This window comes from Apodemus sylvaticus, chromosome 3 (genome assembly GCF_947179515.1).
Source record: "Apodemus sylvaticus chromosome 3, mApoSyl1.1, whole genome shotgun sequence".
Lineage (NCBI taxonomy): Eukaryota > Metazoa > Chordata > Mammalia > Rodentia > Muridae > Apodemus > Apodemus sylvaticus.
In genome coordinates this window covers 31614313-31641823 of record NC_067474.1, presented here as the reverse complement: position 1 = coordinate 31641823, position 27511 = coordinate 31614313, and the positions used below count along the sequence as shown (strand labels likewise).

Below are 27511 nucleotides of genomic sequence, written 5' to 3'. Positions count from 1 at the left end.
AAAGGAAGCCCAATGCTGTTAATCATATCGTACTTAGTTCTTATCACCTATGATCTTACAGTGGTCCCAATCAAGATAGTAGACATAGAAGCCATTTTCAATACATATACTTCTCACATTCAAGGCAAATCATATCCAGGATATTGACCAGAATTGAAGCGTAATAAAGACTCCTCCATTTTCAAAGCTATGATTATTTTCGAGCCCTTAGGTACTTACAGTCTTGCGATGAATCGGGGTATTATGATGAATGAATAAAGAGGCAATAAATTGCTTATTGATTTTCTTTTTTACTTTTGAGAGAAAAAAAGTTCAATCTATGTTGATGGAGTTTCTCGATGATTTGCACATGTCCCAAAAAGGTTACAGTTACTCACTTCTATTATTAGAAAAAGAAAACATTTCCAGTCATTTTTATTTATTGTTTTTTGACATCAAGGTCTTGAAAGGATTAAACCCTCTAACAAGCAAACACTGTATAAACAGGCTTATGTATACAGTCCTCCATGCTCTGTCGTAACTAACTATAATATTCGCATCATCTAGAAAGGAAGTACTGAAGTAGAGCTACAGCGCTGATCCTTGCCCTCCCTGCGTTACTGACCCTCACAATCAAACTTTTAAATGTCTTGTTGAAGTAAAATCTGCATGGCACAACTTGGTACCATGAAGCCATGAAGTTATTTCTCTATCCCAACAGTTTCTTTTTCTTAGTTTTACAAAATATGTTCAGATTCTAGGAACCACCATTCTGCCAGGTTTTTCAGCATGCCACCCATGATTAAAAATGTTGTCCCCAACCAAATCATAAACGTGGAGTTTAACCAAAGGCATTCTAACTTTCATGCTATGTTGAGTATAAATATAAATTCAAGGCAGCCAAACTATCCATTTCCAAATAAGAATGTATACCTACACTCATTAAAAATCATCTGGAAATGTGTATTATTAGCAAATGAGTAAGAAATTTTCACTAGTATAAAATTCCTGCTTTATATAAAAGCCACACTGGCCATTCAAGTATTTGAGGTTTTTTTTCCTATTTTTTTTGTAATTTTTACTAAAATGATGAAATTAAGCTTGAAATTAAAGAAAAACTAAAAAAATACGTCTACCTATAGGGCATATTCAGAGTGTGCATGTAGAGAGCAAAGCGCCACCTGCAGATCCACTACGGAAACTCTCTCTCCACTCGAAGGAAACAGCTCTTATTTACTAGGTTTTAGAGAATAACAATCCAGTGGAGAAGTGACACCAGATTTCCTTCATTTTGTGCCAGTTTGCAAGTTAAAGGTCAAAGAGCAAAGACACAGAACAGGGCTCTTCAATGAAAATTTTCACAGAAGTAGTGTTTAAGTTGTTGTTAATGACAGTCAACAGATCAATATCAAGTTCAAGGCAAGCTGTTCATTGTTTCAAAAGCTAATCCCCTCAAAAGCTGGCTTTCACACAAAGCCAATTGTCTGACTCATGGGGTGCTTTCCTTCTGACCATCTCTAATAAGTTCACAGCCCAGTGGCTGCAAAGCCATTCACTGCAAGAAGCAGCTTCTAAAATCAATAAAGAGGTCTGTCAGTTGCTGACTTTTCTCTAGGAAAAAAATATTGATACGATCCTGCTCTGCAGGTCACATGAAAATGACAATACTGCTGTTAGGACAAATTACACTCAACAATGGGATGCTTTGGTGTCTCTTTGCTCTGTCAGTGATCAGATAAATGGCTAAATGCCAGAAGCCACACCAACCCTTTGAGAACTATGCCTGACATGCAATCGGTAATGCATTGGAAGGTATTTACGCAACTCAGAGTCATCATTTTAATTCAGTCTTAACCATGCAATGCTACCTGCATATTTTATGGCAAACTGAGTTTTCATGCAATGGCTTTTAAATAAAAAAAAAATCAATATGTCTGAAGAAGAAAAAGCTTAGACTGTTCTAACCAGTTATTCAAATAAAATTTCACTCTCATGAGATCCTGTTAACAAAATATCTTTTTTATTTGCCAGAAAAGTTTTGGCAAGTCACATCATTGTTATTGTTATAAAAGCATTTACGCAGTACTGTCAGTCATTAAAGAATTACATGGGATTGTAAGGTATGCTTTACACATCTGAACTTCTTGAATCTGTGATGGCTTTCCCTTTTGGCCAGTTCGACCAATGACCAGATTGCAAGACTGATCATCCTGACTCTGTAAGCTGGTCTGATAGTTCTCAAAGGGTTACACTGATGTATTAAAGAGCGACATATCTTTATAAAATAACCATCACTTTCTTCACTTCAGAGACACAATGCTTCTTGCTCTGCTTTGCGTGGAGTATTGCTGACAGACCAATGGACGGCCTGGGACAAAGGCCTAACACAACTGGGAAGAAAGTCACAAAGAGGCTGGGTCAGGAAGCAAGAGGGGGTTCAGAAACATTTCAAAACAACTGAAAGGTCCTGTTTGAAAACAGCTATGAGTATGGAGGGGAGGATACATTGTGGACATAGTGGAAAAACAGTTGTAGAAAACGAAAAATGCATGTATTATTAAGGCTGTTACTATATTGCAGATATTTTGGCCCCTTGTTTGTTGGAAAATGGCTGTCCCAACAGTCTAGCATCCTGCATGTATGTTCCAGATCTCCCACCTGACAAAACGATGCGCAGGAGACTATCCATAGTGGTCTCAGAGCTATCTTCTTTGGAGACAAAGCTGTTTTGGATCTTCACACTTTCCTGAAAGTTCAATTGTGGATTTTGTTGTTGTTGTTTTTTATAAACTCTTTCTTCCTTTGCTTTAAAGCAAAAACCTATGGGTTTTCTGATTGGCTCTTTTTATTTTTTTTCTCTCTCTCTTTCTTTCTCTTTCCCAGAAATGGGCTCAGATTTCAGAAGGAAATGTATTTTTAAAATTTAAGAAGAAACTTTTCTTCTGTATTTCCTCTTCTTCAGTTAATCCTGAAATTTTTACTGGGCATTGAGCGTGCAGAGGAAAGGCCTAGAACTGAATGACAAAGAAAGACAGAGGACTGAAGAACGGCAGATACTGTGCGTCATGGAAGCTTCTCCATGAATATATTTCCACTCATGTGCAGGACCAGCAACCACCTAGGTTTGGAAGGTCAGCCTCGATCAGGCTGCCACAAGCCTGCTCCTAGCTAGGAAACAGCATAACAGCTCTTGTCTTGAATCTCAAGTTACCACAAACTCCCAGAAAAGAAAGAAAAAAGAAAGCCCTACATCACACCCACTCTTGCATAGAGCGTTTACAGTACAGTATGTGGCGGGGTGTTCCTTTCCGCTTGAACTGGAACACAGTGTAAACCAATACAAGGAGGCATAAGGCCAAGATGCAGGGAATGACAATAGCTATGGCTTTCACAGTGCTGGCTGTGTTGTCCAGTTTGATGACAATGTCTACATCATCTGGTGGGCTGAGTCCTTCTTTATCTCGGTCTGTTGGTCCATCACAGCCCATAAAGTCCTTGAGGATAGATCTTGGATATCCAGGTTCTACTTTGAGTATCTGGTTGTTGAATTTCCAATACTCCTTTCCTTTGTAGAAATAGGTAAAGCCTGGAGAGAAAACATACACACAGAGGTACCACTCATTTGTCACCATGCATATGCATACATGATAATGAAATAGGCAACTACTCAAAACTTGTAGCTTAATATCCTAAGTCCTAATGGAAAAAAAGGTCTTCAGTTCAACTGTCTTACAAAGGCTGTGCATGCATTATCCAGGGATTATGTCTGGCTCCTTCCTTCCTTCCTTCCTTCCTCCATGCACTTTCTTGTTCCTGAAAAAGGGTCCGAGTCTGGATCCCAAGTTGTCTTAGAACTCTCTAAAGAGTGCAGATTGACCTCAAACACAGGACAATTCATTTTTTTTTTTTGCCTCAGTCTACACATGCTTGAGCTATAGATGTATGGCATCAAAATGGCTCATATGTTCTGATGTTAAAAATAAAAACAAAACAAAACAAAACAAAAGACTATGTCTGAAATGGCGGACAACTTGAGATGGTGATGGAAGGTTAGGTATTGCACTGTAGACTGTAAAGAAGGTCTCATTCTTTATCTGGCTTATGGGAGTACTATCATATAATTCATATTAGAGTCATGACCCTTATCAGAGAATGCTGATTTGTTTAAAAATTGGATCATTAGTGATCCTTAATGTGACACTGGAGAGGATGTTCAATGAACAATTAAATAGTATTTTTTATGCAAATCAAAGTTCCCTTTTATTATTTGAATAAGAAATCTTGACAAGTCAATGGAATGAAAGTATTTTCTTTTCTGTGTTGGGAACTGTAACAAGCAAACATGTTGTGTTATATCATGCTGTGCAGTAATCTCATGTCTAGCTATAGGTTATACCTACTTTGTCTTTTCTCCATGTGTGTGTGTGTGTGTGTGTGTGTGTGTGTGTGTGTGAGAGAGAGAGAGAGAGAGAGAGAGAGAGAGAGAAGAAGAGAGAGAGAGGGAGGGAGAGAGAAAGAGACAGAGACAGAGAGAGATGTCTACTTATTTATTCTAAATGTTTTACAACCTAGCAATACATTATGGAATTTTAAAAATTATTATTAAATGTTTTAGGATTACAGAAAGATCATAATTCTATGTTTAGTATCCAAATAATACTTCAATTTAATCTATGAGGAACTAATATAAGAAGTTTCAAATACCTCAGTAATCTATGATCCAACATAATAGATGTATTAAATTCTAACATACCTAAACATGTTGATTTTCTTAGAAACATTTTCAACATTTTGGGCACATACCAAAATTTGTGACTATGCTGTATAGATTTGATTCTCATTTTTGAGTAAAACAAAATCAACAACAAAATAGAAAAAATGCTATAGTAATTTAAAAATTATTATTGGAGGAGTCATCTATTTTTTTCTTTTTTAATATTTTTATTTTCTCTATTCTTTGTTTACATTCCAAATGATTTCCCCTTTCCCGGATCCCCCCTCCCCATATGTCCCATAAACCTTCTTCTCTCCATCCCTTCTCCAATCACCTCCCTCTTTTTTCTCTGTCCTTATAAACAAGCAAGTGAAGGAGTCATCTATTTTTAACAGAGCGTTAGAGCCTAAGAATTCAAATGATGATTGTTATTGCATGTTATTACTATGGGAGAGATAAAGAGAAAAGCACTGTTTTTTTTTAACATTTATAACTGCTCCACTACCTAGAAGAATTAATTGTGTTTTATTTTTGAAAGATGTTGAGGTTCAGAGACAAACACAGTGTGTAATATTGAATCAGACTTAAGCATCAGTCCATAGCTAGAGGTAAAACACATGACTTTTCTTCTTAAATGTCACTGCTCAGATAGGTGCCACTCATGGGATAAGGAATTCTACAATCTCAAGAATTTCAGATAGGCTAGATAAATAAGTATGGGTTATGCTATATAGGAAATTATTTAGTTCGGTTCTGTAAAAGTTTGCTTTGGCTTTCAATTTTGAAGAAGAGTCTGCAGTCTTATAGGAGTATATAGATTTAAACTATTCTGGGGAAGAACTAAAGTTTGATCAGTCTAGTGAGACCTGTCATACACTAATTCAGCAAGTTGAGATGAGAAATACTGAGCACCTGTCAAATAACAGGCTATGAGATGATCAGAGATGAACAATATCTTTGATTTATAATTAGATGTACGAAGTAGTAGGTGAAAGTGCTGTTAATGGCTGTAAACGAGAAATGCATATCTATAAGTGCCCTTATTTCTAACTTTTAGCAAAGAATAATTACTATGTAGTAATGGACAGAGGAACCTCTCCCATACGGACACATCTACAACTCAAGTATTACAGTGACTGACTCCAAGCATGGAACAGAATTTGCACTTACCATCTATGCTTGTTAGAATAAAAGCTGGTCAGTAGGATGAAAAGTGGAAGTCTAAAATCTTTGCAACAAATTTATCAAATTTTGATTCTGTACTAATGAACTGCAAAAATATAGGCTTAATTTCTTCATTTCTAAAATATCAGTTGATGAGCTCCTCAGCATTTCACTCGCTAAGAAATACCTGTGCTCTTCGAATCCTGTGTTATGCTTCTTAGGAGGAAACTTTCAAGAGTGAAATCAATGACAGTGCAGTGCACTTTATATTGTTTGCATTAGTTTGGACCTTATGAGGTCATTTTCTATTGTTTTGGCCTCACAAAGTAATAAGGCAGTCTACCTCAGGGGCATATTATTGCCATAGTACCTGTATCTTCTCTTCTTTTATGTTTTATCATATGAAATTAATTAGTACCCAATAAATATTAATGGATAGTCTGAGTATTGTAAAATACCCATGTGAGCTGTATTTGGAGATTTTAACAGGGAGAGGTGGATAATTAACACATTCAATCAATAGAACCAAGAAACAGTTCTTTTAACAGGTAAACATGGGACTGCACAATGAAACACAAATGTAAAAAATAGTTTGGATATAGTTAAACTAAAACTGTAAGCATAAATAAAATATTTGAGTTGTATAGAAATAAGAATAATATTAAAGAGAGTTTAATTTTCTGTGATAGTTTTAGGACAGTTAAAAACTTTCCAATCTGTTTAAAATATAATTGAAGAATGATGACTAAGAAGAAATCACACAATTTAGTTGGTATGAGTGAATGGAATTTTGATTACTATAGTTACTTAGTTTGGACCAAGTGAGAAACTTAGAAAGATAATACAGGTCACTAAGCACATGAATATATTGTGAAAAGTTTGCTAACTTTTTGTTTTGTTTTGGTTTGGTTTACAGAGTGTATTAGAGCACATTTAAGAGTGGATAAATGGTTTGGTATCAAGTTTCAGAAATATGTCCACATTATGTTCATCAGTAAGCTATTTTGCACAGATGAGGACTGGTAAAGTGGCTAGACAGTTACATGAATTTATGTATAATACTTGATACACAGGAATATAATTCAATACAATACAATGTCAATATCAATACAATGTCATTCATATTTTATGGCTGAAAAAGGCAAAAATTAAATTTAATATTTAGATAATAGAAGTGGCATGTTTCACTTAGTTGTGAATGACACTAAAACCTGTAACTTTGTTTTAAATTTATTAATTATAGAAAATCGCTACTAGGAGAAGAGTCTTAACAACAGATTTTGACAGTAATGGAAGAGTGAATGAAAGAAAACATTTACTTTTTCTGTCTTCTTTGATGTATGGTTATTAGACATATTATATTGTCTCTTATGAAGATATCAATATAATCAATCTACCCTTATTGTGTTGAAGAGAGTCTTCAGTTAAACATGATTACCAGAAAGTGCTATTGTAATTGGCTGAACTTAGGATAATGTCTTTGGGAAGAATTCCTGTTCTACTTACATTTGTTATTATTATATTCTCAGGAATTTTAATAGGTACATATAGTGTATTTGTGAAGAATTCTGTTCCACATACATTTGTTATTATTATATTTTCAGGAATTTTAATAGGTAAGTATATCAGGTTACTAGATGGTATTTAATCCTTAATAGTAAACTCCTATCTATGTTTCCTTCTAATGAATTCAAACAATTATAAAAAAAATCAAATTTGCCGGGCGTTGGTGGCACACGCCTATAATCCCAGCACGTGGGAGGCAGAGGCAGGCAGATTTCTGAGTTTGAGGCCAGCCTGGTCTACAGAGTGAGTTCCAGGACAGCTGGGGCTACCCTGTCTCGAAAAAACAAAAATATAAAAAGAAAAACAAAAGCAAAAAAATGAAATTTAAAATGGTTCAGAGTGTAAATTAAATGTAAATTCCTAAGAAGTAAAAACCTAAATATAGAGAGCTATCATAAATATGAATAATTCATACTTCTAGCATGGTATTTTTAAATTATTTGTTTTAGCATTAAACTGTGATATTAAAACAGAAAACTTAGGAGTTGAGTAATGTGTGTACTGTGTACCATTTTCTTTGTGGACGAAAGCTCCCTGAGGTGATTCAGGGATCCCCTTCCAGATGGTAATGGGCTTGGGATAGCCAGGGTCCATGGTTTTCATTTCTTCACTGTATCTCCAATACCTAAAATTTGACAATCACAACAATACAAGTATGAAAATGTCACTCATGCAAGTATTTGTATTTTCACTAAATCATGGTCCCTTCCTAAGCACCTGTTACTAACTTTAACAAAAGTTGCTGATTGTAACCATTTGAACAACTGATATAAAATTATTCTATGTCTTCTGCAATGTATACTTATCCATATCTTTCATATGGTAAATGACTGTTTAATATTTTTAAGTTAATAATTATGCTAAGTGCTTAATGATCTATAAATAGATTAATAATTAATAAGGATACCACCAAAAATTTTACACACACACACACACACACACACACACACACATGAACATGTTCAGGGTCCTGAGTTATAATCCTGAACAAAACACACAAGCTCAAGCTTTCATTAACAAAGGAATTTTAGATAGGTGATGACATAAACAACAAACCAATTCATCAATGAAGATATAAAGTGGTGTGAATCATTTAGGTATCAGCTACAAAGAGAACAGTACATAAAATGTTACAAAGCAATATCCAAGCATTTGAAAATAAGTCCTTTATGAAAAATTAATACTTAAGGTAAGAAATGGGAGGAACAGAAAAAATGAGTGAGCAGCAGTGAGAATAGTCATGCGAGAATAGTCATGAGAGAAAAGTGAGAGAGCAGCAGTGAGAGAGTAGTGATTGCACCATTAAGAGAGCAGGGAGAGCAGCAGTCAGAAAGCAGAGAGAGCAGCAGTCAGAGAGCAGTGAGAGCAGCAGTCAGAGACCAGGGAGAGAAGCAGTCAGAGAGCAGGGAGAACAGTGAGAGAGCAGGGAGAGCAGTGAGAGCAGGGAGAGCAGCAGTCAGAGAGCAGTGAGAGCAGCAGTCAGAGAGCAGGGAGAACAGTGAGAGAGCAGGGAGAGCAGTGAGAGAGCAGCAGTGAGAGCAGTGAGAGCAGTGAGAGAGCAATGAGAGCAGTGAGAGTAGTAAGAAAGCAGCAGTGAGAGAGCAGTGAGAGCAGTGAGAGAGCAGTGAGAGCAGTGAGAAAGCAGTGAGAGAGCAGTGAGAACAGTGAGAGAGCAGCAGTGAGAGAGCAGTGAGAGCAGTGTGAGCAGTGAGAGAGAAGCAGTGAGAGAACCATGAGGAGAGCACTAGTAAGAGGGCAGTGAGAGAAAAGTGAGAGAGTAATGACAGCAGTGAGAGCACCAGTGAAAGAGCAGTAAGAGCAGCAGTGAGAGTAGCAGAGGGAGCAGCAGAGAGAACAGTGAGAGCAGTGACAGCAACAGTGAGAGAGCAGTGAGAAAGCACCAGTGAGAGAGTACCAGTAAGAAAGCACAAGAGAGAGAGCAGTGAGAGAACCAGTGAAAGAGCAGTGAGACAACACTAGTGAGAGCAAGAGTGAGAGAGCAATCACATCAGTGGGAGTAGAAGTGAGAGGGCAGTGAGAGAAAATCAGTGAGAGAAGCAGAGAGAGCAGCAGTGAGAGAGCAGCAGTGAGAGCAGTGAGAGAGCAGCAGTGAGAGCAGTGAGAGAGCAGCAGCAGTAAGAGAGGAGCAGTGAGAGAGCAGTGAAAGAACAGCAGTGAAAGAGCAGCAGTGAGAGCAGTGAGAGAACAGTGAAAGAGCAGCAGTGAGAGCAGTGAGAACAGTGAGAGAGCAGCAGTGAGAGAGCAGCAGTGAGAGAGCAGTGATTTAATGAGTAGTGAAAGAACAGCAGTGAGAGAGGAGCAGTGAGAAAGCAGTGAATGGGCAGTGAAAGAACAGCAGTGAAAGGACAGCAGTGAGAGCAGTGAGAAAGCAGCAGTGAGAGCAGTGAGAGAGCAGCAGTGAGAGCAGAGGAAGAGCAGCAGCAATGAGAGAGCAGTGGCAGTGAGAGAGGAGCGGTGAGAGAGCAGTGAATGGGCAGTGAAAGAACAGCAGTGAAAGGGCAGCAGTGGCAACAGTGAGAGTGCAGCAGTGAGAGCAGTGGAAGAGTAGCAGCAGTGAGAGAACAGCAGCAGTTAGAGAGGAGCAGTGAGAGAGCAGTGAAAGAACATCAGTGAAAGGGCAGCAGTGAGAGCAGTGACAGAGCAGCAGTGAGGGCAGCAGCTATTTTAGGTGAATGTAGTAAATAAAATGGCATCATATATATGCTATATAAAATACACTGTGACAATATTTCTGCCATATTCACTCTTTTGTGTATACACATACATGACTTCATTCACAGTAAATGCCTATCACTGAGTAGGAACCTTGATTTTCCAATTATTAGATTACTTCTAACATGTATGTCAACAGTTGCCACCTACATACTGACCTGTCACCTTTGAAGAAATAGGTTTTGCCAACATCTTCCCACCATATGGCAGAATCAATACCATGAGGGGGGATTCCATTCCCAAGGGTAATCAAGTCATGAGGATAACCAGGTTGAAGAGTTGTGTCTTTGAATACCCAGTATTTGTTACCTGTATAACATAAGTGCAGATACATAATGTCTTAGTAAAACATAAAATACAAGATACCTGTCAGCTTAATGCATGTAAGTTACTATTCAAGAGCTCCTAGAAATAAGTCAGTCATAGTCACACCTAGAATATTGATATTCCTGCTCAAACATCAGTAATGAATAAGTATGTAAAGAGTCTAAATACAATAGGTAATCTAAACATAAAATAGAACTACTACTTAATAATATGGTATAAATATCTGGGTTAATTTAAAAATTAAATTCATAGCTTAGCCATAAGGAAACCATTCTAAGTCAAAGATTCTTCCCCTGGATCATCAAAGATGCCACTTCTATAAACTCCTAGCATATTCCTGTGATTTTTTAAACATATTGTACCTAGTTGATTTTGAGGTAAGAACATCTACTCTGTGTGAGCATTTCCAGTTGGTTGATCCTTTTTTTTTATTATATAGGAATTTACAAGTAGCTTTTGTCAGACAAAGCTCTCCTGTTTTGATTCTGTGCTTATTAGAATTATAAAACTTATAGGTTTCCTAAAGAAAAGACAAAATTTAACCCTAAACTGTTCAAAATGACAGAGTATAATATACAAAAACAGGCTGACTTTAATCAGTTGTGCTGATATTTGTAAACTGTCTATAGACAATACACCTAGCATATATCACTGCCCTTGGCACACTGCACTCATAAGCACTTTAGTGAGATAAGTCTACTTTATTGTTTCAGAGATAGCATATATTTATTGTTTTAGGGTGAAAAGCATTTTTAGGGGTATGGAAGGAAAGGGATAACTAACTGGTCATGGCATCAAGTGAGTTGGAAGGGTTGATTGGTACTGATTACCATGTGGGTGAGAAGCCAGAGTGGGAATTGTGTGTTGAGTTACAGAGCCTTACAGAGAGCTCTGTACAAGGTAACTTTTCAGACAAGTCCAGACAAAGTCAGGTGTCTGTGTTCAGGGACATTCTCCAGACAAAGATGGGCAGAGACAGGGAGGATCTTCTGAGAAAGGGAATTCCCCCAATTTATGCATAGCTCAGAAAGCAATTCAATTGTGGGAAACTGCTATCTTAATAGCAAGGTTCCCCAACAGCAACTATTTCTTACATCACTGAAAGTTAATTTCAACTTAACATTTAACTAAGACTTCATTTTTAGGGTCATCAGTACTCCAAATAAATGATTCTTTACTGTGGTGTTTTGAATGAAAATGACCAACACAGACATGTATTTGTAAGTATAATTCTCAAGTAGTAAACTGAGAAATATTATAATTAGGAGGTTTGGCCTCATTGGAGTAGTTGTGGCCTTTTTGGAGAAGGTGAGTCACTGAGGGTGGAATTTGAGGTTCAAAATACCTATGTCAGGTCCAGAGCACTTGACTGTTTGCCTGAGGATTGGGTTGTAAAACCCTCAGCAATTTCTACACCTCCAAACCCACCTGTCTGGTACCATACTTCCTGCCATTGATGACAATGGACTAAGGCTCTAAAAGTGCAAGCACAAAATTAAATGCTTTCCTTTATAAGACTTGTATTGGTCATAGTGTCTCTTCACAACATTAGAACACAACTAACATATTCAATCTTATTTGTAGATTCAAGTGACCAACTTCAAGTAGTTTCTTACTAAGCAAATAGGAAGACATGTTATGTTGTTCCTTTGCCCTTTCTATCTTGTTTTTGAACTTTATTTATTGTATCTTCATCAACACATTAATGTCAATGTTTCTTTCTTTTTTTCTTAATATAAATATTGCTAGCGCTTTCAACACTGGGTTCTCATCTTGCTATTTTTAAGGTTTTGGTGCCGTCAAGTGATAGGGCCTGGTCTGTTGACATAGGTCACTAGAGGCAGGCCTGCTCTCCTCTGATGTCTTTCCATCAAGGTATTGATAGCACTGTTACACAGTCCTATCTGTTCTGCTTTTTCTTCAGTCTAGGAGGGACTGAAATCCCATTGAAACCACAAATCAAAATCAGGTTTGTTCCTTTAAGTTAACTGTCAGGAATTCTGTCACAGTGAAAAGGAATGTGGCTACTACAAATCACAAAATCAATTTTCTAAAAGTCAAAATAGGAAAGACTGTAAGTGTGGTGGCACACACCTTTAATCCCTGCCTTGGAGAGGCAGAGGCAAGTGGATTTCTGAATTCGAGGCTGGCCTGGTCTACAGAGTGAGTTTCGGGACAGCCAGGGCTACACAGAAAAATCCTGTCTCAATAAACAAAACAAAACAAAAAAACAAACAAAAAATGAATGTTTTTCCAACGTAGGGTTGAAATTTAGAAATTAGTGAGATTATGTCATGACTAGTAGATGTTCTTTATAAAATTTCAATCTCCCCATCAGAGAAGAATTATAACACATGAGAACATTCATGTTACATTTATCATGAAGAGGCACTGAAGCAAGGGGAACTGTATCCGTGAACTGAAATATCTCTGGAGTACAATGGGTGAGGAAACATTACAAAAAAACAGAATAATGGGCTCCATAGTATTTGAAGTGCATTGGTAAAGCCTCCAAAGTAGGCAGATTAGGGAAGGAGCATGATAAATTTTAATTTTTATGAAAATTGTTTGGGGTCTTTCACAAATGTTATAGACAGAAAAATATAAACAAGAAGACCAGTCTTTTGCGTGAATAAACTAAGTAAATGAATCCATCCAATAATTAACTTCCTCTGTCTTCTGATGTAGGTACTAGCAACACAGGAGTGAGCAAGGTTGATAACATTTCCTGTCTCATACAGCGTATCGTTTAGTGAGGGGACAAGGGGGAAACTAACCTAAAAAAAAGCAAAGTAACAAAGAAAAACAGATTTGAAGAGGAAAATGTTTTACGTTTAATAAATGTCATTACTTGGAGAAATATTAGGGGTAATTTTATACAGAATACAGTTAGGATCGCCATTCAATCTTTGGTAGGTATGTGCAAACAGGAGTCTGAAGGGATATCATTTGCATCTGTGTGTATAGAGGAGGCATGGAGGTCAGAGGCCAACATCATCTGTCATTTCTTAGGAACTGTCCACCTTGATTTATGAAATGGTTTCTCATTGCCCTGGAGTTTGGTGAAGTAAGTTAAGTTTCCAGAGAACACTCTGGAAATACCTGTTTTCACCTTCCCAGTGTTGGAATTATAATTCATAACAATATCTGTTCAATCTTGTTGTACATATATATTCAAAGATACTAGAGAAGTAAAGTCTGTTTACATGAAAGAAATATTGAAAGCAAATGGTGTAATGGGACTTTCCTGTATGGTTAGCCAAAAGCAGTTGCAGCTGACATATTAAGGTATAGGTGAGGACATGAATTCAATAGGAGTTTGAATTTTCTTTTAAAAGACATAGGAAGTAATTACGAATTATGTAATGTGGTTTTGTCACAGTGTGAACTAAAGTACAAGAAATCAAAGTGGAAAGGAGAAATGCACTCATGATGTCTTTTGAAGTTGGAATTGATGGGCATCTTTGTGCGACTGGATGAAAGAAGGATACTATCATAGACTATTCTCAAGACATGTTTTATGCAGATAGACAAGAGAATATGAGGATTATTGAATAAGAAAATAACTGCAAATTCAAATCAAGAGTGTGAGATATTAGTGATATATCTCTATGAGCAAGGAAGAAGACATAACTGTATGTGCCTTTATAATTATAATAATCTGTAGGTTATAAGCACTAAGTGGCATTTGACAATTTAGGACCATGTGAAGTGTATATAGCGGTTATAGAAAAACCACAACTTGGTTTCTATAAACAAATGTCTTTTACAAAAGGACCATATATAGAAATAGGGAAAAGTACACAAAAGAGGAATAAGACAAAATGCTAAAATTATAGAAATGTCAGAAACAGAGAGACATTGATAGAGAAAGAGGGGACACAGATGAAAAAACTGGGTCTCCTTAGTGCCAATACCAGTAGCTCTGGAAAACCAAATAGTATAAGTATTTGGAGGGTTTTCTACACAGTTAATTTATAACTGAAAAGTTGACTTCTCACTATGATCTGTGTCCTAGCTTTATTTATTTGTTGTGATCAAACATCCTGGCCAAAAGCAACTTGGGATAAAGAGTTTATTTCAGCCACCCCCCGCCCCGACACCAGATTATAGTCCATTGTGGGGAAACTAGGCATATGAAACAGCTAGTCCCATCACATCCACAGTCCAGTGCAGAGAGTGGGGTGAGCACATGCATGCTCACCATATGTATCCAGGCCCCTCTCTGTACTTACACAGTACAAACTCTAGTCCCAGGAAATGGTGCTGCTCCTAGAGCTTTTGTGTTTTCACATCCATGAACAATTGACCCAGACGTCTCCCCACACACATGCCTTTAGGGAAATTTATAAAGCACATCATTTAGCCAACCCCTCACAGAATCTCTTTCCCTAGGGGATTCCAGGTTGTCATCTTGGTAATTATGATTAATCATTACCACCCAACTTCTTATTAGTTTTATTCAGCCAGAGTACATAAAACTTATTCCATTGATCACATAATCAACCTTTTTTCCTGTCACGAGTACTTGTCCCTTGAAAGCCCTTTAAATTGTCAGTAATAACAATGCTGTTCCTTTTTCTATTTTATAAGCAATTGCTCCATGCCTTGTTCTCTGTTTTCACTCTCAATATCAAAACAAGGAGGAGGAGGAGGCATTGACTGGGTAAGGCAGCTGGATTGAAAGAGGAAAGAGAGTAGAGTCAATGAGGAACTGAGTTGTGAGTTCGTGAGACCCAGGGTTTTGCTAGAGAGACCACAAGGAAAGTATGTGTGCTGTGGGTTCTCATGTCTTTGCTCCCTGGAGCTCGATTAACACATTTGAGCTTGCCTTTTAACAGAATGAGACAGCTTTTTTATGAACTTGGAGCATCCAAATTCTATACAAAGTATAACATCTGTATTAGCCTCCAAGTCTTTGAATCAGTTACCTGGCTTTTAGCCAATGAACTATGCTGTCTTCTAGCCAGCTTCCTTAGGGACTTCATGACAACTCTTTTGCTTGTACTACGGCAAGTCCCCTTTCTTTCTAGCTTACCTTTAGTATGTATCTATTTCATTATTTCTCAAGGCAATTAGAAAATTCTTCTAAAGCTTATTTTATTCACCCACAAGAAAAATATATATATTCATATTCATTACTAGGCTTCTTTCAACATTGTTTACTTCATCCTCACAAGATGTCTCAGCTACTTACAAAGAGACGATCCCTTCAATATTTACTTTTGATCTTTTCTGAGGAAGCACCTTGCCTGCATAACATGGTCTGCTATACTGCCAGAGTCCCTAGCATATGCCTTACCATATTATTTAGTTAACAGTTTTCAAGCAGACAGCCACTCAAAGCTGTGAGAAACCACAAGAAACAAAATAATAACAAGTCATGTACAGCACCTGAATACAATTTCAAGTTCTGAATAAAATGGCTATCGGTGCAAAGGACGATGCTTAAACTATAAGAGGAATCATATATAGGATTAAAGAGCAAACCAGAAACCAATAAAGACTATATAAATGATATGGAACTTATCACCTTTGAATCTTTTCAGCAAAGCTACAACATTAATACAATGAATAGTCCCCCCATGAACCAAAGACACAGCTCAGTATTGTGTTAATAATCCATATAGATGTTATAGTTAACTATGTGTTGGGAAATGCCATCATATGATACACATTTTCTCCAGGATCTTTTTAAATCAGTAAACTTTTAAGTAAGTGCCTCCCCTAATGCCCAGATCACTTTTTTGACAAATTAAGAAAAAAAAAAAAAAAAAAAACCTGTTTCACACACAGTCTACTTTGGGCCCCTATCTTTTTTACCATTAAAAGAGAAAAATCTTAAAGCAATAGAAGAGCCCTTTTAAAGGTCCCATTCTACTAAGCTATGCTCAGAGATCCTGCATCATTCCCTTTCATCACATGTCTGATTGGGAAAGAACCTGTGGTTGCAATGCCTCCATGTCACCTACTGAGAGTAAGCCTTTCCTCAGCTCAGCTCAACTGTGGCTATCCAGAAGATTTTTACTTTATTATTTTCATGATGATAATTTAGTCACCCTTTACCCATGTTCACAGTGGGCAAACACACTTAGAATGAAGTGTTCACAGAACCTATCTATTAATATGTTGCTTTCACGTCTCAAGAGAGAGTAACTTACAAGAAAACAAAATGTTGATGTCTTTCATTGAAATTCTTTTTATTCTATTAACTTTTTTCTTCTATTCAGTCTATGCAGATGATGTATATATTTGTATGTATATATGGTGCTTGTGTGTGCTTTGGACATGTTTGCTCAAATGTGTGATTGTAGGGTTCGCATGCAATGGCTCTTGTGGCCAGATCATGAAATAACTTCAGATGTTGTTCCCCACCTTTTGCCTTGTTTGAGACAAAGGCTCTTGTTTGCCTCTGTGTATGCTCAGCTAGCTAACCTGGAAACTCCCATGATTTTCCTGATACCTCCTACCATCTCATTATTGGAGCATTCGGAGTACAGGTCTCTGTGTACAATATCAGGTCTTTACATGGATTCTGAGAATTAAAATTCAGGTCATCACACCTGTGAGCTTAGAAGGCTAGGGAGTTAGTTCAGAATAATGTTTCTTAACATTATTCAATATTTCCCCTCTATATAAAGGAATAATCAGTATTCTGTTTTTAGTGTACAAGACTTATATAGGAGACCATGACTACTATTTTTCCCCTTAGGAATAAACACCAAACAATATAATTGTAAATATACTTAAATGTCCTTGAAAATAAGAAAGCAAAACAAAACAAAAACCTTAGCAGCATTTGCTCTTGTTTTATAGGATGAAATGCTATAGACCAAATACATTATGGGAAACCATGACTTTGCCTCTGGGTATTGTGGTTCAAAATTCATGGGAATAACAATTTAATAAGTGTCAGTGCTTACATTCCTGTGTGTTTATTAAGATCAGGCACATAATTCCTTCTGCATCTTAATGACTTAGGAATTTCACATGACAAAACTGAGATGATGTGGTCTATTCTTTATGTTTGAGTGATTTATATTCAGCTCACTTTATTTTTATATATAATAGTTAGCCTTTTGCTTAGACTATGATCAACATGCCAGACTCTCAAAGATGCTATTGATCTGTGATGCATAATAAAGGTTTTTGCTGCATCTCAAATGACATTGGCATGTTCTGGTAGAAATGCAAACACTTGATCTTATTGACACTATATTGGAAGAGGCATATAAGATATCAATATGTCAGAGTAAAGCAGAAAGGTAAGGTAAATACAAGGATAACAAGAAATAATAGGAGAGAAGCTGTTAGAGATTAGAAGCCACAGGGAATGATGTGGGAATAATCAATCTCATCTAGTCACATTCTGATCATTTATAGCCTGTGATGGTAACTGAAGTAGAGAATGCAGGTTTGCTGAGGACAGCAACACACGTTTCTAACTCTGGTGAAGCTTCCAGACTACATATACGCATGCAATAGCAACTATCAACTTGAGAGCAGTGAGGAATATGGGGCCAGTTAGAGGGAGGGAAACTGGGAGGAGTTGTGCAGCTTGGTCTTCAAGCAGGACTCCTAACAACAGGGGCAGGGGCTGTCTCTACTCTGCTGCCTGCCTTTGGATCCCTTTCCCCTAAGTGAGCTGCCTCGTCTAGTGGGAATAGAAGATATAACTAGTCTCACTGCAACTTGATATGCCTAGGCTGGTAGACAGCCATGGGGAACCTCCCATTTTCTGAAGAAAAGTGGAGGAGTAGATGGGAAAGGGAAGGAGGGAAAATTCTGTCAGGATGTAAAGTAAACTGATTGATTAATGAATTAGTTAATAAAAATAAAGTATTGCACACTTGTGCAAAGGTCAACATATATTATTTTTTATTGGCTGTATTTCTGTTCAATATCTATATATTTGTTGAGAAACAGTCAAGGGGTTAACATATTGTTCAAAAGACTTTTTTTGGTTAGGTTGTAGGCTTGTTAAAGTATTAATGGCGGCTGGCAAGTCTGTCAAACACAAGCTCTGAGCTCATTAGTGGGTCTGTATGTGGAGGACTTCCTAACACTTCACAGTCAGAGTTGTAGAAATAATCAGATTTTAAATGCATATATAGTGTCATAGTTAGGATCTTACTGCACCCATGATGTTTTACAGACACCAAGACCAAGGCAGTTCTTATAATGACAACATTTAATTGGGGCTGGCTTACAGGTTCAGGGGTTCAGTTTATTAACATTGGTGTGGAGCATGTCAGTGTACAGACAGCCAGGGTACAGGAGGAGCAGAGAGTTCTACATCTTCATCTGAAAGCTCCGAGCAGAAGACTGTCACACAGGCAGCTAGGATGAGGGCGTTCCAGCCCATTCCCACAGTGACACACCTATTCCAGCAAGGCTCCCTTCCTAACAGTGCTGCTCTCTGGGTCAAGTATATACAAACCATCACATATAATGTTGTCAAATTTCCTACCACTTTCTCTATGTATTTAAAGATCTCTCAATAAACATTAAACCAGCATATCGATATTTTCTTATTTTTATGATATAGTTTCATTTCTCTTATCTATATGTCAGTTCATACCTAAACACCTGAGTTCATAAAGTCACTAAATATCTTTGAAGGTGTTGTTTTTGTAGAGTCTACAGTATTATCAAAGAAGTGAAGAAGTTTGAATTCTGTGCCAGTGTTGTAGTCACTGTAGTGTGAAGCTTAGATCTCCCTTCAGAAGAACATTTCCTATCATAAAAGTAAGCATCTTCCTTTGAGAAGTTTAACAGCCTTTCTGATAAACTTTATGACTGCCTCACCCACTGTCTGCAGATCTTAGGAAGTATAAATAAAAGGAGGTTGCAAAAGTTTTTGAAAGTGAAAATTTTTAGACATTGGAAAAATACAGATGCTAGAAAATGTCAGATTGAATTATAAATGAAAATAAAAATAATTTTAAAATTATAGATTCTGAATACTTAAAGGTTAAATACATGATATCAATGGAAAGTTTTAGTTATCAACTATTAAATTTATTTGTGTAATTAAATGCTCCTGAGTATCATCAAATTTTATTAATTAATAAAACCAATTAATATATGATTACTTTAATTCATGTAAATTAGCATTTTAGGTTAAAGTCAGATAGTTGTTTGCTATATATTTTTATTATAGACTTCCATTTAAATGAAATTTTCTAGACAAAATTTTTAAAAAGCTAGAATTAAACTAATATTTATAATTTAGGTGACATGATTCATATGCTCCGTATTTATTCTTTGCATGCAGTGAGAAACCTGAAAATCTATTGTAACCCTTATTTTTCATTATTACTCACAGACAAATAATTGGTGATTGCTCTCAGGTACTTATAGTAGATTTCTTTTAACCATTGCCCTGTCAAAGAAAAAAGTTAATTTGATCTTAAATTTGCTAGACCTTCTAAAATTTCCAGAAGCAATGATTCGTGAGCAGCATAAATAACTGCTGGTTCATTTGAAATGAACAAATGCAAGGAGCAGAAACTATTCTGAAATAAGCAACTTTTGGCCAGTGTTTGCTCTGAAATATTTTTTTTAAGAAGATTCTGATTCTTCTTATTTGCCTATTTGGTATTTAATACCTTTATTCTCTAATTTAGAAGTCTCTTTCTTCAGATACATACTTTAGTTGCCATTCCGTAAGTGATTTTTTTTCTCTTGAAATGAAACTGTCAATCATGCTAAGAAATACTGCTTAAAGTCACTAAGTAATAGCAAAATAGGAATTTGAGACAAATTTAAAAATGCCTGATTCGGCAATGGGTTGTTCTTCACTTTAAAGATTAGATTCATCATGAGGGAAATATTACCAGTCCTATTTTCTACACAGATTATTTTTGATATTATTATCTCATAAGCATTCGCTCAAAGTGGTTTATAATTTAATGTAAACATCTGCCATCATTATGTTCTCAAATGTGATTTTATGATTCCAGCTTCCCAGAGGAATTTAAGGCAGCTCTCCACAACCATGTGCGCAGGAGATTTCTCTGATTTTCAATCTGACAGGTATACATGATGGGATATTCGACTGCTTGTTCTTTCATACTAAAGTAGCCACCTTATGAACTCCAATAAAGAAAGTACTCAGTGTTAGCTGCAAAATGTATGGTAGAGGAATAAGGGGAGAAAGTTGATATAGACATTATAACCATGGATATAATCCAATCATTGTAATACAACAAATATATGCTGGGAATGATTTGTGTTACGTCTATACTCAATCCCAGCTCACACGCACATGTAAGCAGTTGCACTACAGAGCATTTCAGAAAGTTAAAAGGAGACATTATGTAATGACTTCGTTTTAATCGGTTAAGTGTATGAATGTGTGCGGTTCTGTGAATGTTAGTTAATAACCCAGGAGTAGTTAGTTAAGAGGCCGGTTGATTGTGAGCTATCTGACATGGGTACTAGAAATTAATCTCCAAGAACTCATCTCTCCACCCTCTATAATGAAAACCTCCTCCTCTTCCTCCTCCTCTTCTCTCTTTTTGGGGATGATCTGTATATCTAAACATTTGGTGGAATTTAAAATAATCTTTAACATGTTTATCAACTCCTGCCTTTCTTCATGTTACAAAACCTCAAGGGCTCTTATGAGGAACATATAACTTAATAGCAAAACATTAAAAATAAGCAAAACTAATACTTGGGAAATCAGTAAAAATAGAACAGCAATAACAATAAAATATAACATGGGAAGATTATGCAAAAGTGTTTTTGCTGACATATTTCATATTCATTACCAGTACAGATTCTTATTAGAGAATGCATTAAAATCATTTCAAGATAGTAGGACATATCATTAAAATTAAGATTATGCATTGTTTTTAATATAGCTTCAGTCAATGGTTATCTCTCCATTAAAACTTATTTCCTCATTCTCCTAAATGTTCTAATAGGAGAACTTAAGTGAACACAGGAAGTTGCTAGGAAAGTAGAAGCTGTGCTGTTAGGGCCCCCACTTTATTATCATTATACATCCTCATCCAGGACTGAATTATAATGAGCAGTGTATTATGTGGGTTTTTATAATTAACATGCACTGGAGGAATAAATGAATTAATTCTAATATCCATGACCCAGAATACTTGAATTTGTGGAATACATAAATTGATAGATTTCCTCCTTAACATGAGAGCTTTGTTTGGTATAAATATCACAGTATAATAAGTAGCATCTATTTAAATACAATGGGAAAAGTTTTCATATTTGATATGTACATATAGCTGCACATGTCAAAATATCCAATGACTAAAATAATGGATAATTTTGTCCTTGAGGATTTCCCTTTATTCCTTTCTCCTTCCCCAACTCCATCTGTCATCCATGTATGAATCCTAGTGGAAGTATTAGCCATATTCTATTCATTTTATTGAGCGACATAAAATTAAGCTTTGTAAAATTAAGAATTCCTTGAGTTTTCTGGGGACTCACCACTAAATCCTGGTCTCTTTCCACTTTAATGTATGTTTAAGAAGAAAATGAATTTTTTGTAGATTATGATTTTTGTCCTTCTAATTCCTAAACCAAAGACACAGACATTTCCAATGTTTCTCTAGAATATTCATAGGACTCAACTGTTTTAAGAAGTCAGTATGAATTTATTTTAAAATATGGTATAAGGTACATATCTGAGTTTATCTATTCTGTGCATAGATAGTCAGGCAGCCTTTGGTTGAAGGCCCTTCATTTCCCACTACTGAAAATATTCCATACATTAAATAAGTTCCTGAGAAAACTTTTAGATATGCATTTGATTATATTTCTGAACTAGCTGCTCTGGTATCTAATTTTCTATCTTCAGGCCAATGACGTACTCTCCTTAACATTAATGTTAAGATAATACTCAAATTGACACAATAATCTTAAATAGTGTTTTTGCATATTGTTTCTTTTGTGTACAGATTTTGGAGTCAGCTCAACAATTTCTAAATATACTAAATGAAGCCGGCAAAAGTTTGAGTGGAGCAGCACTCACTCCCAGTTAAATATGATTAGATTTCACATTGTAATTGTAGAGAGTCCTTCACTCAGGAACAAAATATACTTAAGATTTCTTCATTTTAGTTGAGTGAAATTTTACAACATATAAGAGGTACATATTGTTTTGAAGCTGATTCTGGAAATATTTAAACTTTTAAATGTTGTAGCGTTTAAATTTACTTATTTTTACTAATTTAGTAGTAAATTAGTAAAACAATCCACAGAGATCTCTCTTTTTTTTTTTCAAACTAAGCATTGCTTGCCTTTGTTGTTAAATGTATTTGCAAAGGTATTTGCATACTAAAGCCTCTTGGATCATAGTGCAGGAAGTCCTCCACCAGCAAAGAGGTGTATTTACTGTCCAATATAAAAAAGCAAGCCTTTCCCTCCTGAAAGCAGGTTGGTAGGCTTCTTCCTCATTTAGTTTCTTGCTGTGAAACTGATTATATGAAGAGCTTTTGTCCAGATCTCTTCATATTGCACTGTGGGAATTGGGTTGCTGGGTACTGAGAGTTTGTCTAAGCCCCTTCCCATTACTGAGGATTTTGTTGCATTTTCTCAAGTACCATGAAAGTTAATACAGGCTAGGTTGTTAGTTTACAAATATTAAGTAGTCTCAATATCCTCTTAATTCTTCTAGATCTATAAAAACAATTGCTACTTCTACAATCATGCAATAATACTATATTCACTGACCGATTTGGGAAACTTTTAGGTTGACAGCATCTTATTCCTACATAGGCACAAACTAGTTTGTGCAAAGAGTGTTTGTTTGTTTTTTCCTATGTGTATGCATTTTATTTGTAATTCTTGCCCTTTACACTAGATATAGTCTTCAAGAACATGGCAAACAGAATGTGAATATTGTGCCTTACATTTGTAAATTTTATACTATATTTTATATTCCATTTTTCTATAGCTGTAATTGTTCATAAATTTTGTTTCAGATTGATTTCACGGTAATTATTTGAGCACTTCAGGTCTTGCTTTGGATATTTGTTTGACAGGACCAGGACTGTGATTATTTTTCAGTAATTAGCCCTCCTACCCATTCTCACCAGGTAATTACTGTCTAACCTCTTGAACATGAATATGTGACAGGAAGCTGAAGGTACTGCCAACCTTTGTGACTGCCACCCTTCCTTGAATTCCTACTGACATTTAATTAGCACTTAAAGGCATTATTTTATGAAAATGTCTATTACATAGTGACTATTCAACCAGTACTGTTTCTTGAAGTGAAAACACAGGGGTGATAAGAAAATATAAACAAAATCCACCATGGTGAAATTTGCATTGGAAAGTTTTAGGGCTTTTCAGTAATTTAAAATTCCTTGCAAGTGCATCATGTTATCTAAAAGATATATTCAAATACAATGGCTGGAAGAATATTCTGAGGGTTATCTGAAGGTAGAAGTTGTCAGAAAAACTAGGGAAAGGGGGAGAAACCCCCGCTCCTTGAAAGTGAGGATTGCATTGTGGAAGAGCCTAGATGTAGGGAAGGGATCTCACAGTGTAGTTTCCCCTTAGGCTGTTTATATAGAGCACACCCTCCCAATAGCCTAAGGTTGTCTTAGCAGTATCTTTCCAAATGATTTTATTACATTCATCACAATTTATACATTGATCCTGAGAATAATTACATGTCTGGCAGACAATGCCAAGGAAACAAGCAAGAGGAAACAATTTCCTTCTACGTATTAGACTTCCAATAATCACCTTTCGAGTACTGTTAGGGTGGGCTTTAAGGCCACTGAGGCTTTCAGTCCCAGCTATGATACCACTAAATGAACACTATCAACAATTGCCACTCCTTAGGTTTGGAAAAGGATGAAGTCAGAGGGAGAGGAAACAGGGAGTGTGCTGTAGAAATGCCTCCTGACACAGTTCTCTGCAGACATTCCAGACAGAACTGTACTTGCCTTCTTTGCTAAATTTTCTGTTTTTACGAGTTACTCAGAAAGGTATACCATTCTGTTTACAAAACTTCTCCTGTCTTTTGGATATACTTTCACAAACACTCTGGGCATTTTTACTCCTTTTGTCTAAAACTACCCCAAACACCTGTGGCCTCTACCCTGACTCAAGCCTGCTCTCTGCCCTCCATTGTTGTGCTTGTCTCTAAATGTCTAATAAAATATGTTTAAGCTTCCTTCTTAGTTTCTTTCTAAGTTATTTTATTAACATGACGTGAACCCAATTAGTAACCCGAATTTGCCTGGTAACAGTGGTATTCCTATTTAGTTCACAGTGGTATAATACATATATAATACAGTTATAACTACTATAAAATAGCAGGAAGGCAATAATATTCATGATAACCATACAGCCAGCAGCAATGGATGGCATTCACTGAAGTGCCAAGTGCTTCATTATGTGGTAATAATTTAGTGGTCCAAGGTACCAAGAGATTGGAATAATATGAATCATAATCCCAGATAAGTAAACTGAGACAAGGAATGTTGCCCAGTTCCTGCAGTTAATAGCAGTCTATAAAGAACAACATAATCACAGAACCTCTGTGGCTATAGAGTTGAAATATTTCTGTTTCTATTTTCAACAAAAGATTATCCACAAAAGAAAACAATCTGAAGCATACACTCATTTTATGTACAGAAAACAAAATATTGCCATTAAGTTGTTTTCAGGACACTTGTCCTTACAAGAGAGTCAAATTCAATCCTGAAAATACTTAACTCTTTTTTTCTTCTCAATATTCTTACTTTCTTTCAAACTGTATCCTCTGTTTAGTTTACTTTTAGACTTCAAAGACCTACAGATCACACATCAATAGTATTCTTCCATGTTTAAAGTCTCAACTTCAGTTCAGATGAGTCCTCACAGTTTCCTCAATTCTTGACCATAGTCTGCCTTATCTCTGTGCCTCCTAACTCCATTTAACATTATCTATTTTCAAGTTTTAAGGATAGAGGAACTATCCTCACACTTTGCAAGGTAATCTCTTTGCATGCTATGTACTTAAAAACCCTTGTAAGTCAAACACATCGCTGATAAATAATTAATAATTAGGTCAATATCATAATGCTGATCATTGGATACATTTCCTAATTACAACCTTCTCTCAAACTTACATTGATTTCTTAGATTGTTAGAAGCTATTTACATAAACTAATAAACACAATAAAACTTCAAAGACTCAGTGCTTTGAGCTATTAGTCAGTTTTCACCACAAAAAGGAGTAAGGAACTCCAAATAATATAAATTAACCAAAAAACTGATGAGAAACACTTATTTATTACATTCTTTCAACGGTTTTCTTTATCTTCCTTTTTCCTTCCTTCCCTACCTCCCACACTTCCTTCCTCCCTCTCTCTATACATTCTTCCATTCCTTCCTTCCTTCCTTCCTTCCTTCCTTCCTTCCTTCCTTCCTTCCTTCCTTCCTTCCTTCCTTCCTACCTTCCTTCCTGTCTTACAAAGGTCTTGTTATGATTCTCAGGCTACACAAGTCTCAAACTAGTAGGTTCTAGCCATCTCCTGCCTCTACTCAGCATCCTAAGTAGTTGAAGTAGAAAGCATTTACTGGTCCTGCTCTGCCTCGTGCTTTTCTGTTGTGTTGTATCTAATCTCAATCTAAAATGTCTATAGAGGAGGATGTCACCAAATTTGAATTACACATTAAAAAGTATAAATTACAAAATTAAACATTATGCTTATTTTACTTTGCAAATGATCCTATATAATATATGGAGTATTTGATGAAATTTATTAGGCATTTTAATAACTTTTATTTATTGACTTCCCTGTCCTTCATAGAGGATTGAACAAATTAATAAATATACAACAAAACCTGAGAAACATGCTTACCTTTAAAGAAGACGAAATTTCCATCACTGTTTTCATAAACTGCATCAATACTTGGAGGAAGGCCCCGCCAGAAGTAAGTAATTTGCATGGGGTATCCATCCATCACCCTGTTGTTTCTCACACGCCAAAACCACTGGTCCTGCAAAGCAAGCAAAAGCATTGATCAGCATCCTTCAGGCCTCAGCAGCCTTGGCAGGGCAAACAAGCACTGGACTGTTTTAAGCTGATCAAGTATTCTTGTACTCTTTCATCAACATAACCTGAGACAGCACTAATACTTCATAGTAAACTAGCTAGAAAACCCTTTTATCTCCAAACCAAAGTGTGTAAATAACAGTTGTATCAAAATATTCTAGGTTTTAATTTGTCATTATCTTAGGATTTTCAAGATGGAAAATCAGAAGCACAATATCCTGCCTAGTGGTGGGAAAGGGGTTTGAGATCACAAATATGACATGTACACCTTATGTGCACAGGGGTATTTTTGTACACACATAGTATCTTCATGCTCCAGATGCTGAGGAGTGAACAGAGGTGTTATATTTCTCTGAATGCCCATACTATAGCTATTTTCTGTGTAATAATAGATCAGCAAATTCTGGGATTGGTAAGTAATGGTAACTCTTTATTAGCAAATTTATCTTGGAAAAAATCACCACTGCATATTTAACTGACATTGCAAAATGCTTTCCTTCACTCAGTTTTGAATAATGACACATATCTACTCTGAGTCAAGTTAATGAAATGATTTGGCTCATTGTAGCTGATTATGAAGTTAATGAGTTATCAATTATACTGGACATGTATGCATTTTGACAGAGTCTGTACTACTGGACAGAAACAAAGCAAAATGCAACAGAAATCTATGAAAACGTTCTGAAAAGAACACCAGTGGCTCAGGCTCTAAGATCAACAATTGACAAATGGGACTTCATGACACTGAAAAGATTCTGTAAGTGAAAGGGCACTGTCAAGAGGACAAAATAACAACCTACAAAATGGGAAAAGATCTTTACAAAACCTGTATCAGATAGAGGGTTAATGACCAAAATGTACAAAGAATTCAAGAAGGTAGACTCCAGAAAACCAATTAACCCTATTAAAAATGGGGTACAGAGCTAAACAAAGAATTCTCAACTGAGGAATATTGAATGGCCTATAAGCACATAAAGAAATGTTCATC

The 27511-nt window shown here is 36.2% G+C and overlaps 1 protein-coding gene across 1 annotated transcript in view; it reads right to left on the bottom strand.

The window, feature by feature from the left end:
- Positions 1-2931: 2931 nt before the first annotated feature.
- Positions 2932-27511, bottom strand: part of Mmp16 (matrix metallopeptidase 16) — a 242735-nt gene continuing 218155 nt past the window's right edge. The window contains exons 8-11 of the mRNA XM_052175772.1: positions 26329-26467; positions 10315-10465; positions 7933-8048; positions 2932-3565 (exon numbers count right to left, since the gene is read on the bottom strand). Coding sequence (XP_052031732.1) covers positions 3231-3565; positions 7933-8048; positions 10315-10465; positions 26329-26467 — 741 coding nt within the window. The 3' untranslated portion in view covers positions 2932-3230. The remainder of the gene's footprint in view (positions 3566-7932; positions 8049-10314; positions 10466-26328; positions 26468-27511) is intronic.